General features: G+C 37.6%; 1 protein-coding gene across 2 annotated transcripts in view; it reads right to left on the bottom strand.

The window, feature by feature from the left end:
* Nucleotides 1–16,658, bottom strand: part of LOC111155059 (NIMA related kinase 11) — a 241,177-nt gene that overhangs the window by 137,125 nt on the left and 87,394 nt on the right. For both annotated transcript variants that reach the window (XM_022515086.1, XM_022515087.1), the window contains 4 exons: nucleotides 8,212–8,361; nucleotides 8,040–8,118; nucleotides 4,536–4,621; nucleotides 1,794–1,913 (listed from right to left, as the gene is read on the bottom strand). In XM_022515086.1, coding sequence (XP_022370794.1) covers nucleotides 1,794–1,913; nucleotides 4,536–4,621; nucleotides 8,040–8,118; nucleotides 8,212–8,361 — 435 coding nt within the window. The remainder of the gene's footprint in view (nucleotides 1–1,793; nucleotides 1,914–4,535; nucleotides 4,622–8,039; nucleotides 8,119–8,211; nucleotides 8,362–16,658) is intronic.

Genomic DNA, 16,658 nt, shown 5'->3' with positions numbered 1-16,658 from the left:
CTGGATAATTCATCTCAGGATGAATAAGCCCGCAAACAAGGAGAAGAAAGTTCGATTTCCTAGAATTTATGCAAAGAACTTGAGAGCCACTGGGAAGGGGAATTTTTCTCCAGCACATTTTGTTTCATCTAGTATAGAAGAAGTAAATGTTATAGACCTGTTACTAAGCTGGAAGAAAGATTTCAGTTCTTGTGATTACTGGTGTGCTAATTTAAATCTAGTTTGAAAAGTCACTGAAGAGCCCTGTAAGTCAATTTTTGTTTATAAAGTGGGTACATTACATCCCTTCTGACAACAGAGTCATTTTCTAGCTAAAACACATGACTGTGCTCAAATTTTAGAAAAAAATGATTTAAAACAATTCCATGCAACTCATTCATAAAATTAAGACCAAACTTTATTTATAACCATTGACTTTAAATAAGAAACATACTGAATGTCATGTGGAAGATCTATGACTTTGTGTATAAAAAAGTTTTAATATGAAATATAATTTGTGATGTGCATGTACATTATTAAATTGCCTTTTTGATCTATTCCTATCAGAGATTTAATTTTCCTTTTAGCCTCAAACAATGACAAGAGACATGGTACCCTAGAAATACTGCCATTCCCAAAGCCTTAGAAATAGATCCGGGACTGTTAATTGATACAATGACTCAAGCAATTTATGTAAATATGTTTTCTCAGTCAAACCCACACTCAGTGGTGCAGTGGTTTGCAGAAACCAGCTTGTACTGGTTCCTAAGAGCAGATTGTGTATGTATCTTCCAACTGAACATTTGATGATACCACATTGGTAGCTTGAAATTGGCCACTGCAGGAATATTTACACCTCCCAGCCCCACAACCCCAGAGGTGGTGGTTGTTAAACATTTACCAGCAGACAACCGCCCATGGTGCACTTCGACAGAAATCTTTTTCCACACTGATTAAAGAAAGCATGTGTTAAGGGGAAAGAAGTAGTCTCACAGATTCTCACTTGGTTCCAAATGATATGCACTGTAAGTGCAAGAATACCTCCAAAGCCTTTTTCGGATATGTTACCAAGGTCACAAAATGAACAGATTTGAGTTTCAGGTCTTTTCTGTCTCCTTAGTTCTTAGCTGGGGCTTCTAAGCTACCAAAAAGTTGGCAGAGAAAGGAGAAAAATTAGGAGACTGGATATCCTACCAACGGAAAAATCTTTGAGAAACTGGGAGTCTAGGGCTCTTTGGAATCTCCCCCTTTTCCTGTAAATACTTGAATTAGCAGCGATATTGTCCACCAGCCGGGTTGCCCAGAGCATAGGTTTTCAAATGGCTTCACTTGACGGAGCAGAGCGGTGTCTGGACTGCTTTCTAAAGCCAACAATTGCCTGTGGTACATTCTTCTCCCCAAACACCCGCTAGGTCTCCTGGCAGAGGGGGTACAGCAAACATCTGGGGAGCGAGGACACAGAGTGAAGCCACTCTTTTCACCCTCTCACCGGGGTATATTTAGGACGTGTCAGCAGCAACAAGGCTTCATTTGGCGGCTGACTCTATATTTTCATCATTAATAACCTCCCTGACATTCAGTCTTTCTTTGCACACAAGACCGAAAGCCTGACAATAATAATGGCTGGCAACCGGTAACTATCTATGGCTGAAGAACCATCTTTTGAGGGGACAAGTAAGTGAAGAAACAAAGAAATATATAATGCCTATGTGCATTTTGCTTTCCTGTTTTGGCTTTGGCTTTTCTTCAGTCAATTCCTTTGGAGCCCTGGGAAGTGGCCAGAGCACAGGGTACCCCAAGGAAGGGCAGCTTACTTCAGCTTCCGGGCCTTCTCATCAGCTGCCTGGAGCTTCCTCAGCCGCATCCTTTCTCTTGGTGTCATTTTCTGCACTTCAGACAGCGCCTGCAGAGTCTGCAGGTGGATCTTTTTTTGCCTATAAATAATAAAGATCCCCCACATGCAACTCATTCCAAACACGCTCAGAAAAATTAAACAAATATTTTACAGAAGTATCATTACACTACTGATGGGGAAAGCATCTCGAGACAGGCCAGGCAAAAACTAATAAACTCAGGGTGGGTAATGAGCCAACCAGGACTATGGTTAATTGGTAATATTTTTCAAATTAGACTTTTGTTTAAAAACAACCTATGTACTTTCTAAATTTCTGCTATTTCATGGCCTATGACTGGTTTTTATAATGTAAGACAAATTAGAATCTTGGCCATCAAAGAGTAAATGTACCGGTGCTAATTCAACCCTGTGGATAGGATTTAATCTTTGGAATCAGGCAGGGTTTGAACCCCATCTCTACCCCCTCGTTAGCTCTATAGCCTTGGGCAAGTTACTGAATCTCTCTGAAGCTCCAATTTCTCATCTGTAAAGAATAAGATTTAGTATTATATGAAACGATGTATGTACAGTGTCTGATACATCAAAGTAACCCAAATGGTAGTATTGTAATAGTTAAATTTTGTTGAATATGTTGAATGGTAGTATTGTAATAGTTAAATTTTGTTGAATATGTTGTATATTCTATGCTTCCTACAGCAGGTAAGCATGGCACAGTGGTTATCACACAGGTTAATAACATTCTCTGGGTTTGACTTCTAGCTCCCATGTTACATGTATATGCCCTTGCGCAAGTTATTTAACCTCCCTATGATTATTAAAATAATAATAATAATAATAATAGATAATAATAGTACCTAATTCATAAGGGTTTTGTGAATTTAAATGAGTTATTTAATGTAAAATGCTTATAACAGAGCCAAGCACCCCACAAAATGTTAGTTAAAATTGGGGCACCTGGGTGGCTCAGTTGGTTGAGTGAATGCCTTCGGCTCGGGTCATGGTCCTGGAGTCCCGGGATGGAGTCCCACATCCGGCTCCCTGCTCGGCGGGGAGTCTGCTTCTCCCGCTAACCTCTCTCCCCTCATGCTCGCTCTCTCTCCTCTCTCTCAAATAAATAAATAAAATCTTTAAAAAAAAATGTTAGTTAAAATTGTTATTTAGGAGCTTCTTTCTTCAGTTAAAGAAACATGCTTACATTACTCGTGTGTTGAAACGTCTGCAACCATATTCTCAATGACATTTGTTTCTGTGCCTGACTCGGTTAGGGTCTGATACTGCGGAATCTCTCTTGCACTCAGCTCCGTCATTACAGAATCCTAGGAGAGGTCTCCCTTTCGTTTCATTCCCACTCTAATCTTTTTAATTTTGTATTAATTGTGTAACAGTAATGAACATTTGTAGGCAGCTCTCATCCCTCTGGAAAACCATCCACAGACTCGAGGGGAGATACAATTTTCTGGAATATACGTCCCTTGTTTTGTAAAAGCAAACACAGCTCCTTGAAACATAGTCATAGATTGAGAAAAAAAAGTGACAATTTGAAATCAATATTTCATAATGTGGAAGACCTTACAAAGGATCAGCCTCTAGCACACTTTAATTGTAAGCACTGTCAGGTAATCAGTATCACATCTGCAGTACAAAACGGTAGTTAAAATTAGCCTGGTATTTTCCTACTTTCACACCTCAGTTTAAAATAAAACAAAATCAGAATTCCAAGCATTCTTAAAAGAATAATTAGCAACCTAAGGAAATTAGGTGATAGGAGCATGCCTCAAACATTAGCCCCTGACGTGCAGGGTATTTTAAATGGAGAGCATGCATTAAATGAAGACTGAGTATCTTTGATGAACCAGTTTCTTCTGTTTGAATGTGAAATTGGAAAACAAACACAGTGCACCTGAGAAAGCACTGGACTGAGTGTCAGAGAAGCACATTTGTGTTATTTGGTCTTGATTAGGCTAAAGAGGGCTATTGTTCTCACCTACTGCCTTGCGCAGCCCTGAGGAGGGGCTGCCATTCTCATGGGGTCTTTATAAAATGACATAGAGAGTTCCTCAGCAAATTATAGATTTGGTCTTTATATAACCCCTTGAGTTGTGCAGTCCACAGCCTGCACAGCTATACATGGCTGTTCTGAAGTCACTGAGTACTCTATGCTCTTCTATGGTATAGCACAGAAATTTTGATTAAGGTAGGAGAGAGACGTTACATCAAGAAATAATTATGTTTATGAAAAAGACATTTTCTAGTTCATATGTATATCTCAGGGAAGTAAATTTTGGCTTATTTTCTATTGTCCTAGGACTTCACAGTGTTGTCTTCTCAATAGATACTCTGCCAGTTCCTGTTAAACAACATGTGAAAACCATTTATGCTTAATATGGAAGGCTCACTAGCATAACTATCACTAAATGTTTGAGATATTAATTTCTCTACATACTTACAAGGCAACTGCAGAGCTACCCTGCAGATCTGTAAGCTGTGCAGTTGTTTAAAACTTTTATAATCTCAATTTGCTACCACCTGGGGCAGAGGGGCTTTGGAATGCCAAGTTACTGTAGCTCCTTAATTTCTTGGCAAGACTTCAGTGAATTCTAGAATACTCTGTGCAGTCAGCTTAGCACTAATAGATTTTTAAAGACAAATGCATTTAATATTATGCTCAATGGGCTTTTTAAAAACAAAGCAATTTACTTACATGGCATTAATTATCTGAGCAGCCTCTTTCTGACAATTCAAATTCTTGTCTTCCAGAGTTATTTCCGAGTATCTACACATCAGGTGCTGGAAAAAAAGAACAACCCTGATGCACTTTAAATACTCCAATTCAGGGATGAAAGGGCAGCCGACTACCGGGGGCCTTTTCTGGGTGTGCAGTGTTATTGACCACACCTGGGAGTTTGAAAACAAAACCCACTGGTAACTACTTTAATTTGATAAATAAGATAGCTTATGCTGCAAAGTCTTGGGGGGGGCGGTGGTTGTCAGGCTCCAGCTTCATCTGGCACTCACTACCTATTCTCTCACTCCCTGCTACCCACCACAGGCAGGCCTCTCCTCAGCTCCAAGAACAAACAAGATCTCCTCAGTTTGCTTCTTTGGATACTGGACAGTGTCCCCACTCCCAGGGCCAGGACTAGGCTGAGACAAGTGAAACACTTGCCTCAGGTGCAAAACTGAAAGGGCACCAAAAGACTCATTTTTTAATGCAATATTATGAAAAATAAAAATGAATACCAAAAAGCCATGGAGAATACAACATGAAATGTTTAAATCTTGCCACTTGCAATAACATGAATGACTCTAGAGGGTATAATGCTAGGTGAAGTCAGTCAGAGGAAGACAAATACCATGCAATCTCAGTCATACGTGGAATTTAAGAAACAAAACAAATGGACAAATGAAAAAAGAGACAGAAAAACAAAAAATAAAAAAACAAAAACAGACTCAAATACAGAGAACAAACTGAAGATTGCCAGGTGGGTGAGGGGATGGGTGAAATAGGGGAAGGGAATTAAGACTGCACTTAAGAAGCACTGGGTCATACATACTGTAAGGACCTATTTAGCCAGAGGCTTCCATCAAGGTTAAAACAATAATGTTGTTTAACCCTTAAACTATCCCTGCTCCCCTTCCCCCAGGGGACTTACTTAAAAACAAGTCCCGGAAACCAGCCCCAGGTAACAAAGCTCAAATACAAGGGCGGGTCAGGCGAGGTGGAGACATCCAATCAGTGGGGAGGCACATACTGTCTCCCTAGTTACCAAGGAGTATGGGCCCCGCCCTTTGGGCACCTTTTGGGCGCCAATTCTGACCAAGGTGATAGGCTGGTTCAAATGTCTACTAGGGTAAATTGTAATTCAGTTGGTCACCTAGCATCACTGTGCAGCTTTCTCCATGTGTTACAGTTTCATTGGCCACCTGTGCGTGGCCAGGCCCAACCGCATTGCCTTTGCCCTTAAAAGCTAGTCTGTGAAACAGAGAAGGGTCGCCCTCTCTGTAAGAGGCGCGGCCCTGGCCAGTCAGTTTGATTCTTAATGCTTGGCTGGAAATAAAGCTTTGCTTAACCTTCGCTTCATATCAGTCTCGCTCCTTTAATCACGGACCCATTTGGAGGGGGGGGCATAACACATACAATTGGTGAACTGCCTTAATGTACACCTGAAACTAACATAACTGCTAACTGATTAAAAAAAGAAAAGTTTAAATAAAGACAGAAAACAAAAATAAAGACAGGATCCAACCCTGAACCTGTACCATTCTACTACCTCACTTCCATCACCCTAATCCTAGTCCTGTTGGATGTTGCCTGTGAACCTTTGATATTTTGTTACCAGGGATTTTTAGCATTAATTTGGATTTTTTAAACATTGCACTAAAATGTTATTTATCCTGATTACTGAGTTTTTGGTGTCCACTCTAATTGTGCCCCAGGGCAAATGCCTCACTTGAATCATCCTAGTCCCAGCAGATCTCCTTGGATTCCTTTTAACTTTTTTTTTGGTCTGCTCACAGCCCACTTAATGTGGTTTTGATCCCAACAGTTAGCACCTATGTGTCTTTTCAAAGTCCTGACCTTGGGCTAGTGGAGCTGGCTCGGCATAGTGAAAGTTACACACCAAGAGAACTCAGTACCAAGGGACTTTTGGCACTTTCCTTCCAGTCCTGTTTATTACCCCACTTCCTCAGGCGCTTCTCCAGAGGGCACATTCTTGCCTAAGACCCCTCCCCTCTTTGTCTCCATCTAGAAAAATAACCTGATTCAGGCCTTTGTCCCAGCTAATTCTCTGTGGTTCCAACCCTCTCGTAGGCTCCTTAAGTGTCTGACTGCTTCCCACTATCTCACTGGTAGAGAACCGTTACCTACTCTTTCTTTGACCACCAAAGACATCATTCCCTTCCCTTATTTTATAGCGTCCTGCCTAGTGCTCCTGATAATGTGTAATTAGTCTTTCTTGGGTACTGGGTCTTCTTACTAGCAGCCAAGCTGCAAAAGGACAGGAGCTATAGCTGTTCCTTTCAGCACCTTCAGTACTGTGCTCAGCACTCCACTGATGAAGACACACCAAGTCAGCATCCTTGTTTCCTGCCAACTTCGAACTGGATGCAGAGAAAATGTGTGACCATCTTTGAAGGTGAAGGACTGCTTTATGGGTCTACTTAAAACTGCCATAAAATTCAAGGAAATTTGCCTGAGGTAATTGTAAAAGCCTAAAAACAAACAAACAAACCCTCCAAGAAGTACCCTTTGCTTTTTTCTTGCCACAAGAGGTAGATTCTTCGCACCAAAATTTCTAATCTACAGGAAAACAAACTTACCTAATCAATGAAAATATGATTAAGATATATAAGAAAGGAGGATGTTGGGTCGGTGGTTCCGGAAATGCAAGAGGAACAACAGAAATGACCACCGGGTCTGCCATCTTCCAGTCCCCTCTCCATCACCTTCCTTAACCCTAGACTCTCCCACCAAAAGGGTGTATGCCCTGGTCACATCTCCATAGGTAACCCGATACCTATGCAGGAAACAGGAGTATTATCAGGAGCCCTCACCCCATACCTTCCGATCACCAAATATGGATGTGAGCCCATGCGATGCCTTGGTCTTATAAAAGATCCCCACCAACTCCCTCCCAGTGCGACTTGCCCCACTCCCCTTTCCGGAGTTGAGGAACCTCGCCCAAGGATGCCCACCTCCTCCCTGAGTGACTTTCCTGGCTCCCCTTCTCCTGAGCCCTGAAACTTCACCGGAGAGTGCCTTTAATAAATCTTGCCTTGCGCCCACCTTGCCTGGCGTTATGTTTACCTCGCCTGCGAAACTTTAGAGGGGAATAATAAAGACTCCGTGAAAACCCCAGATTTTACCTTATTAGTGATACATTCTTGTCCTAGCAGGGATACATTTACAAAGTATTGAGGTAAGATTTGTAAACCAAAAAGCTCTAAGGGCAGATGTTGAGTTTAGGCAGAAAATTACAACCCTAATTTCTCATATCTGGGGCTTTGGGGAATGGGAGTTCACATACCAGCTTTTGCAAAGAGATTGTCTGACTAATAATTTCCTTCAGCTTTAAAAAAAAAATCTTTTTCTCTCCTTTCTGACTGATTCTTAATGCATCTTATTCCCTCAGGCTATCTTCAAGTTCTGGAATGTATATAAATGCTAATACATGTTTCCCAGTATCCCTTTCGTTTTAAATACCTGTAGTTGTTCATCAATGTAAGGCATTTTTAAAATTTCCATCGCAGATGGTCTCAGTGAAGGACTCTTGTTCAACATGCTGTAATGTTTGAGAAGAAAATTATTTTTCAAATGAACTAAGATAGAAGTACAATTTAAAATTGCTTCTGTGGCAATATATTTATTTACATACCGTTCCATGATGGCATTCAGTTCTCTTGGATATCTCTTGGGGAGAGAAGGCGTGTCACCTTCAACGATTTTTAAAACAATGGACAAGAAATTGGAGCCAGTGAATGCATGATTCATGCAGCACATCTCATATAAAATGCATGCCAGAGACCTAAAGACAAAGTCAAAGAATTTAAATAAGGAACAAATGTCCTATTTTAAATCTGATCACCATACAAAACTTCAGATGTGTCATGGCATTGCTTATGAGACACTAACATACCCTTTGATTGTTTAAAAGCTTTAGTTCTATACTTTTTTTTCATTTAAATACACATTTAATAAATAAAGAGGGAAAAATGAAAAAAAAAAACCCTACAAAATATAAGTCTGAATGACCACTTCTTTGTCAGAAGAGAAATAAAACAACAGGAATATGTCTACATACAGGAAGGCAAATAAACATTTGATCAATGTAGTAAGGAACCTCTATGAAGGAAAAATAAAACACAGCTAAATATCTTTCTAAGGCAGTTTTGTTAATACTAGATATGCAAAATAAAATTTTAATTTATCAGCCTAACCCTCCCTCAAATGTGTATCCAAGCATTTTGAAAAGGAAACTGGCATTCTTTATTAGTTTTCTGAATAGAATCCATTTGCAAGTAGGGTGGAAAAGCAGCTACTTGTAGCTCACTTTAAAATGTATAATTCTCCCTTTGAACGTATGAAGCAGAATATTAAAATTCTAGATCAGTCCGACACAGATTTGGATTAACCATGCAAATCAGTAACCTCTAAGCCAGCAGAATAATCTTTTAAATAACTCAGCATCACTAAGAAAAATAAGGGGGAAATTGCTGCCTGAACTCCGTATACTAAGAAAGAATAGTACTTCTACTAAATTAATGAATTATTTTAATATTAAGAGTAGTATGAATTGTGTAACCAGCCAGGTCTCCTTTTTCATGTTCGTTGCTTGAAAAATCAGAAATAAATTTACAACCAAACTTGTGTAAGTTCTGTTTTATGTAACTTTTTTTTTTTTAAGATTTTATTTATTTATTTGACAGAGAGAGATCACAAGTAGATGGAGAGGCAGGCAGAGAGAGAGAGAGAGAGAGAGAGAGAGGGAAGCAGGCTCCCTGCTGAGCAGAGAGCCCGATGCAGGACTCGATCCCAGGACCCTGAGATCATGACCTGAGCCGAAGGCAGCGGCTTAACCCACTGAGCCACCCAGGCGCCCCTGTTTTATGTAACTTTTAACACTGTCTTACTTTCTTATAAAAGGCAGTGCATATATAAATAAATATATACATGAATACTATAATTTTAACCATTTTGTGGGTTTTATAAAAATGTGCACTGCTAAGAGAATTCTGGATATATACTGAATACAAAGAGATGTTTTTGTTTCAGTAAATAACAACGACACTAAAAAATTCCAACTAATTGGTACTTTACATATTGTAAAGCACTTCCATACATAACCCAACAGAACCTCAAAAGTTCACAGTGACATACAGCCACTCTATTTTTCCCATTTTATACAGAGGAAACTGGCTTAAAAAAGTTAAATGGCTTGATCAAGGTCAAAGGTATTTTTCCTTCCAAATTCTGGACTATTTTCATTACAGAATACTAGAAAGAAGGGGAATGTTAGGAGAAATCCCCTGATCATGACTTAAAAACACCAAGATCAATATAAATATTATAAATTATGAAAATTATTTGAAGCTCAATAAATTTTGTAACCATCTTTATAACTATTAATATGACTATTAACATGATGCAGCACATCTTTAGATTTCTATGCCAGGAAAGTTCCTTCAATAAATGTGAACTAAAGACTTTCTTTTTTAAGATTTTATTTATTTATTTGACAGAGTGAGAGACAGCAAGAGAGGGAACACAGGTTAAACAGTGATTTTGTTGTTTATACAGTAAAACTTAAACTGTCCCTGCCCCCCCCTACCCCCCAGGGGACTTACTTAAAAACAAGCCCCGGAAACCAGTCCCAGGTAACAAAGCCCAAATACAAGGGTGGGTCAGGCCAGGTGGAGGTATCCAATCAGTGGGGGGGGCGCATATGGTCTCCCTAGCTACCAGGGAGTATGGGCCCCACCCTCTGGGTACCTTTTGGGCGCCAATTCTGACCAAGGTGATAGGCTAGCTTTCTCTGTGTGTTACAATCTCATTGGCCACCTATGCGTGGCCAGGCCCAACCACATGGCCTTTGCCCTTAAAAGCTAGTCTGTGAGGCAGAGAGAGGTCACCTCTTTGCAAGAGATGGCCCTGGCGGGTCAGTTTGATTCTCAATGCTTGGTGTGAAATAAAGCTTTGCTTGACCTTCGCTTTGTATCAGTTTTGCTCCTTTGATTACGGACCCAATAGGGACCCTGATGTGGGGCTTGATCCCAGGACCCTGGGATCATGACCTGAGCCAAAGGCAGCCACTTAATGACTGAGCCACCCAGGTGCCCCAAATAAAGACATTTTTAGACAAGCAAAAATTGAGAGAAGTCATTGCCAGCAGGATAGCACTAAAAACAATCCTAAGAGGGAATTCTTCCACTTGAAGAAAATTGATCCCAGGCAGAAAGAAGGAATGCAGGGAGGAACAAAGAACACTATGAAAAGTAATTCTGTAACTATATATAAGCCAACATTAACTCTGTAAAATGATACTAAATATATTGTGGAGTTTAAAATTATGTAGAATATAATTTTATGACAAAAATAAGATGAAAGACATAAGGGGGTAAATGGAGTTAAAGTATTTAAGGTCCTAGCATTACTGGGGAAGTGGCAAAAGTAGTGACTTTCATTAAAATAAGTTTCATTATACTAAGGCAAGGATGTATGTTATAATTGCTATGGTCTTCACCAAAAGAATAGTAATGTATACTGACAACTTTATAAGTAGTAAGCTACTAGAAAGAAAAGAATCAAATAAAAATTTAAAATATAAACAAGAAAGGAGAGAAAAAGAAACAATAAATGGTATATATAGAAGACAAATCGTAAGATGACAAAAATACAAATATAGCATAATTATATTAAATGTAAATGGACAATATGTTAATTAAAAGACTATCAGATTGGGTCAAAATTATATACTGCTCACAAAAGAAACCTTAAATATAAAAACACAGAACAGTTTATAGAAAGAGGTATATCATGCAAATATTTATCAAAATATTGCTGGTGTGGCTATACTAGCATCAGAGAAAACAGATTTAAAGGAAAGAACCACTGCTAAGATTAAGGTGGTAGACTAATAAAGAAATCAAACAATGAAGAACACATAACAATTTTAAAATCCAATAACTGTGTGTGTATGTGTATGTGTGTGTGTGTATAAAGCAAAAATAGACAGAATTAAAAGAAAAATAGACAAATTCACAGTCATAATGAAAGACTTTAACATACCTCTTTCAATAGCTGAGAGAACAAGCAGAACAAAACTTCAACAAGAATAATTTAAACAGAACTACCAGAATTGACATAATTGACATACTAACATGAATGCGTCCAACAATGACAGAATTCAGATTCTTTTCAAGGGCACGTGGACCATTTTCCAAATTGACTATACTTAGGATCAAGGAAGCCTCAACAGACTTCAAAGATTGAAAACTTCAGAGCATATTTTCTTACCACAGTGAAATTAAGCTAGACTTATTAATAACAGAGAAAAAAAACTACAAAATTACCAACTACTTGAAAATTCAAAAATATACATCTAAATAACTCATAGGTCAAAAAAATTCCAACAAAATTAGAAAAATTTAAAACCGAATATTAATAAAGGTACAAAATATCAATACTTTGTAGCTAAAATAAATGATTATAGTAAAATTGAAGTATTAAATGCATACATTAACAAAGAAAAAAGCTTAACATCTATGATCTAAGTCAGCTTGGGAAGATAGAGAAAGAATAGCAAATCAAGCCAAATAAAGTTTAGGGAAAGAAATTTTTGAAAAGTAGAAATTAATGAAATAGGCACAGATACAAAATAAAAATAAAAGATTAACAGATTTAATAGAACTCCAGTGAGACTGATCAAGAAAACAAGAAGAAAAAACCACACAGATAAACAATAACAGAAGCAGAAAAGTATACAACACTACAGACTCCATTGTTATTAGAAAGTATTAAGATGACATAAATGTTTTTCCCCAGTAAATTTGAAAAATGGGATGGAATGAACAGTTGTTAAAAAATATACTTACGAAACTGATACCAAGAAAAAATATAAAATCTGAATAGTCCTTTATCTATTATAAATAACAATAATTAATTTAAAAAACATTTGAAATAATAATTTAAAATAATAAAAATAATTGAAATATTAAATAATTAAACAATATTTAAAATAATAACTTAAAAAAACTTTTTAAAAACTCCCCACAAAAAGAAGTCTCCAGGGTCAGATGGTTTTACTGGCAAATTTTTTCACATATTTTAGGAATAAAGAACACTAATCTTATTTAATCTCTTCATTTTAACAAGTCCACACAACTGTGATATAAAGTATAACAAGAATAATAGAGAGAAAGAAAATTATAGGCAATTTTTTATGAACATAGATTCAAAAATTCCAAATACACACAAATATATGTATTTTATAAATACAATATGATGATATATTAAAAAGATAATAGGGGCGCCTGGGTGGCTCAGTGGGTTAAAGCCTCTGCCTTCGGCCCAGGTCATGATCCCAGGATCCTAGGGATTGATCCCTACATGGGGCTCTCTGCTCAGCAGGGAGCCTGCTTCCTCCTCTCTCTGCCTACTTGTGATCTCTGTCTGTCAAAAAGATAAATAAATAAATCTTTAAAAAAATAAAAAAATAAATAAAAATAAAAAGATAATATATCACAACCAAGTAGATTTTATTAAATTCAATCAATGGCATATATCTCATAGATGAAAAGAGAAAAATTATACATAGATGCAAAAAAAAAAGGCAGTGGATAAAATTCAAAACTCAGGGACACCTGGGAGGCTGAGTTGGTTATGCAACTGTTTTCGGCTCAGGTCATGATCTTGGAGTCCTAGGATCAAGTCCCACATCGGGCTTCCAGCTCTGAGGGGAGTCTGCTTCTCCCTCTGACCTTCTCCCTTCTCATGCTCTCTCTCTTGCTCTCTGTCAAATAAATACAATCTTTTTAAAAAATTCAAAACCCACTTGTGTTTTTAAAGATTTTTATTTATTTATTTGTCAGAGAGACAGAGTACAAGCAGGGGAGGGGCAGAGGGAAAGGGGGAAGCAGGCTCCCCACTGAGCAAGGAGCCTGACACAGGACACAATCACAGGACTCTGGGATCATGACCAGAGTCGAAGGCAGATGCTTAACAGACTGAGCCACCCAGGCATCTTCCCTTTGTGTTTTTGAAAGAAGAAAACTCTTAGCACACTGGGAATAGAAGGGAACTTCTTCAGTCATTTTTTAGAGCTATAAAATATATAGTAAATATTATTCTTATTGGAGACATATTGAAAGTTTATGTTTTTATTTTGAGATTGAGAGTAAGTATGTCTACTATCACTACTTCTATTCAATATTGTATTGAAGGTGCTATTCAGAATAAGGGGAGAAAAAAATTAAAAAAAATATATGTATACACATAAGGAATATATATATAAAGATTATAAAAATATATTAAACTGTCATTAAGCATTTCAACATGGTTATGTATATAAAAGGTCATTTCAATAAGCCTGTGACAAACATTAAAAAAATGAAATGCAAAATATCACTTACATTAACATCATACAATGTCAAATACGTAGAAATAAATCCAGTGAAAGATGTGCAAGACACTACACTGCAAACCACAGTACATCACTAAAACAAATTAAAAACCACCTAAAATAGGGGGTGGGGGTGAAGAGGGAGAGATCCACATAACTGATTGAAAGAGTCAACATAATGAAGATGACAATTTTTCCCAGAACGATCTATAGACTCAAATGCAAAGGGACAAAGATAGCCATGATAGTTAAGAACAAATTTGGAGATTTTGTATTAACAAATAGCATGATTCATTATAAACTTGCATTAATTATGAAAATGTGGTATCAGCAAAGAAGAAAAAACAGATCAATGGAACAAAACACAGAACTCAAAAACAGATCCACACATATTCAATCATTTGATTAATGCAAAGACAAACTGTACTATGATAGAGGGAAAAAAAAAAACGATCTTTTCAACAAATTGTGCTGGGCCAATTGAATACCCATATGGAAAATAAAGTATGTGGACTCCTATTTCACACCATACACATGCACAAAAATCACCCATTTCAGTGAAAAATAACATCGAGCTTTTAAACAAAAACAGGAGAATATCTTCCTGATCTTGGGGTAGGCAAAGACTTCCTAAACAAAATGTTAAGAACACTACCAGTAAGGTTATGGACTGATAAAACGAACACCATCAAAGTTATGAATTTCTATTCATGAAAGAAAACACATCACTAAGAGGGTGAAAAGGAAGATACAGAGAGGGAGAAGACATTTACAATTCAAATATCCATCAAAGACTGGTATCCAGAGCATGTAAAAAAATTAATTAATTAGAACTCCTACTAATTAATAAGAAAAAGGAGAGAATCCAATAGAAAAGTGGGCAAAAGACTTGAAGAGACACTAAATGGCCCCAAATCATGAGACATTTGACAGTATTGGTCATCAGAGAAATGCAAATTAAAACAACAGTAAGTACCACTATACACTCATAAGAATGGTGAAAATGAAAAAGATGCTATCAAGTCAGTACTTGTTATACTATGAAAAAGGTTTTCTTAACAAAAAGAGAAGGAAGGGCTATTCATTAATAGTAAAATTTAATCATCAAACTAAACCAAATACTTTTATTTGTGTGGATACATGTAAAGTATTTGTGTGCTGTAAACTGCCCCAATATACTTAACTTATTTTCCCCAAAGAAGGGTCTAATTTGAACCTTGAGAATGTTTAAAATAGTAGAGCCACAAGGTCTACAAGATTTGCTAATTCTTAACTCTCATTGCATCAGTGAGAAAACCAAAGCTCAGAGAAAGAAAGTAATTTGCCCAGAAATGTGACATGTTAGTTAGATCAGCTTGTTTGGTGTTGGTACTGTTTTCATTCAGTATTTTTTAAAAATGTTTTCTAAAAAATTTACATTGACAACACCCTGCTATATAATCTAACATACATGCAATAATTTGAACACCGAAAAAAGGAACGAAACTCAGGTCCAAGGAGTAGAAAGGCTTATCAATCCCTCAGCACCCACACACTGTCTTCTGAAGATTTAACTCCACTCCTGTGGGCTGAGTCTTCTTCAGGGCTTGGGTTAAAAGCAGAACAAAGCCAGACAATCTCTCCTGGCTCTGACAGGTTGGAAGGGTTGGATGAGAGCAACAATTCTTGACATAGGACCTTTTGAGCTGTCCCGGAAGCAGACTATTATCTCCACCAATAATACAAATGATAATAATAATGTTAATAAGGAAAATACTACCTGAAATTTTAATGGTGTTTACTATAAGCTAGGCCCTATTCTATATTTCTTACATATATTAATTTATTTAATCATTCTATTCTCATAACAATCTTAATGAAGCAGACCATTCTTCAGATGAGGAAACCATTAAGATTAGGTCAATTGTTAAGGTTCCATATTGAGTAGTTGGGGGAGCGGGGATTGCAACACAGGTTGTCTGGTTCTAGAGACTTAAACTGCATGCCATCCTGCCTCTCAGTGCTGAATCAATCAGAGCATTTCTGATTAAGGACTCTTGAATTGGAAATGTCTAACCCTGATAGAAGACCTTCAGGCAGGGGCTGACTTTCCAAGCTTACTTTGGGTCCTACCCAGAACCATAAGCCACCTCCAAGGATCCCTGGGGCCTAAGACAAGCCATGCAGGACATCAGACCATGGCAAATATAGAGCATAAAAACAATGAGAACCTCTGTGGCAAAAGGAAGGTTGGCAAGTTTGGCCATTTTTTTCTGTTGCTTGGCATAGAAAGGGGGTTAGTGGTCTATTAAGTACAAAGAGTTGATCACAAAGTCAAATCCTGCTTTTATGGAGACATAACCCCACCAAAGCCACATGTGATGGATGTATTAAAGTTATAAAAAGATGTGAAGTTATCTGGCTAAAGGAGTATAGAACAATTAGATGCAGGGGCTAACTCAGTAATCACTTTTGATACAAGACTATTCTCTTTTTTGGAAATCCTCTTGGCTTCACTGAAGGCATACTGCTTTCCATTTACCTGTCTCATTCTAATCTAGTAAGATTTACTTGCACTTGAGCACATGGAAAAGACTTCATTTATCAGCCAGTGATTTATAGAAAGGGACCAGTTCTTGTCCTTGTGCACCCACCTGGAATGGGTATAATCTGATTAGAGATACCACCTGGCACTTCGGGTAAAAGATTTTTTATTATCCTATTAC

The sequence above is a fragment of the Enhydra lutris genome, unplaced genomic scaffold (assembly GCF_002288905.1).
Source record: "Enhydra lutris kenyoni isolate GAN:26980312 unplaced genomic scaffold, ASM228890v2 scaffoldscaffold39, whole genome shotgun sequence".
Classification (NCBI taxonomy): Eukaryota; Metazoa; Chordata; class Mammalia; order Carnivora; family Mustelidae; genus Enhydra; species Enhydra lutris.
The sequence above is the reverse complement of the archived record's forward strand: the minus strand, read 5'-3'. Positions and strand labels throughout refer to the sequence as shown.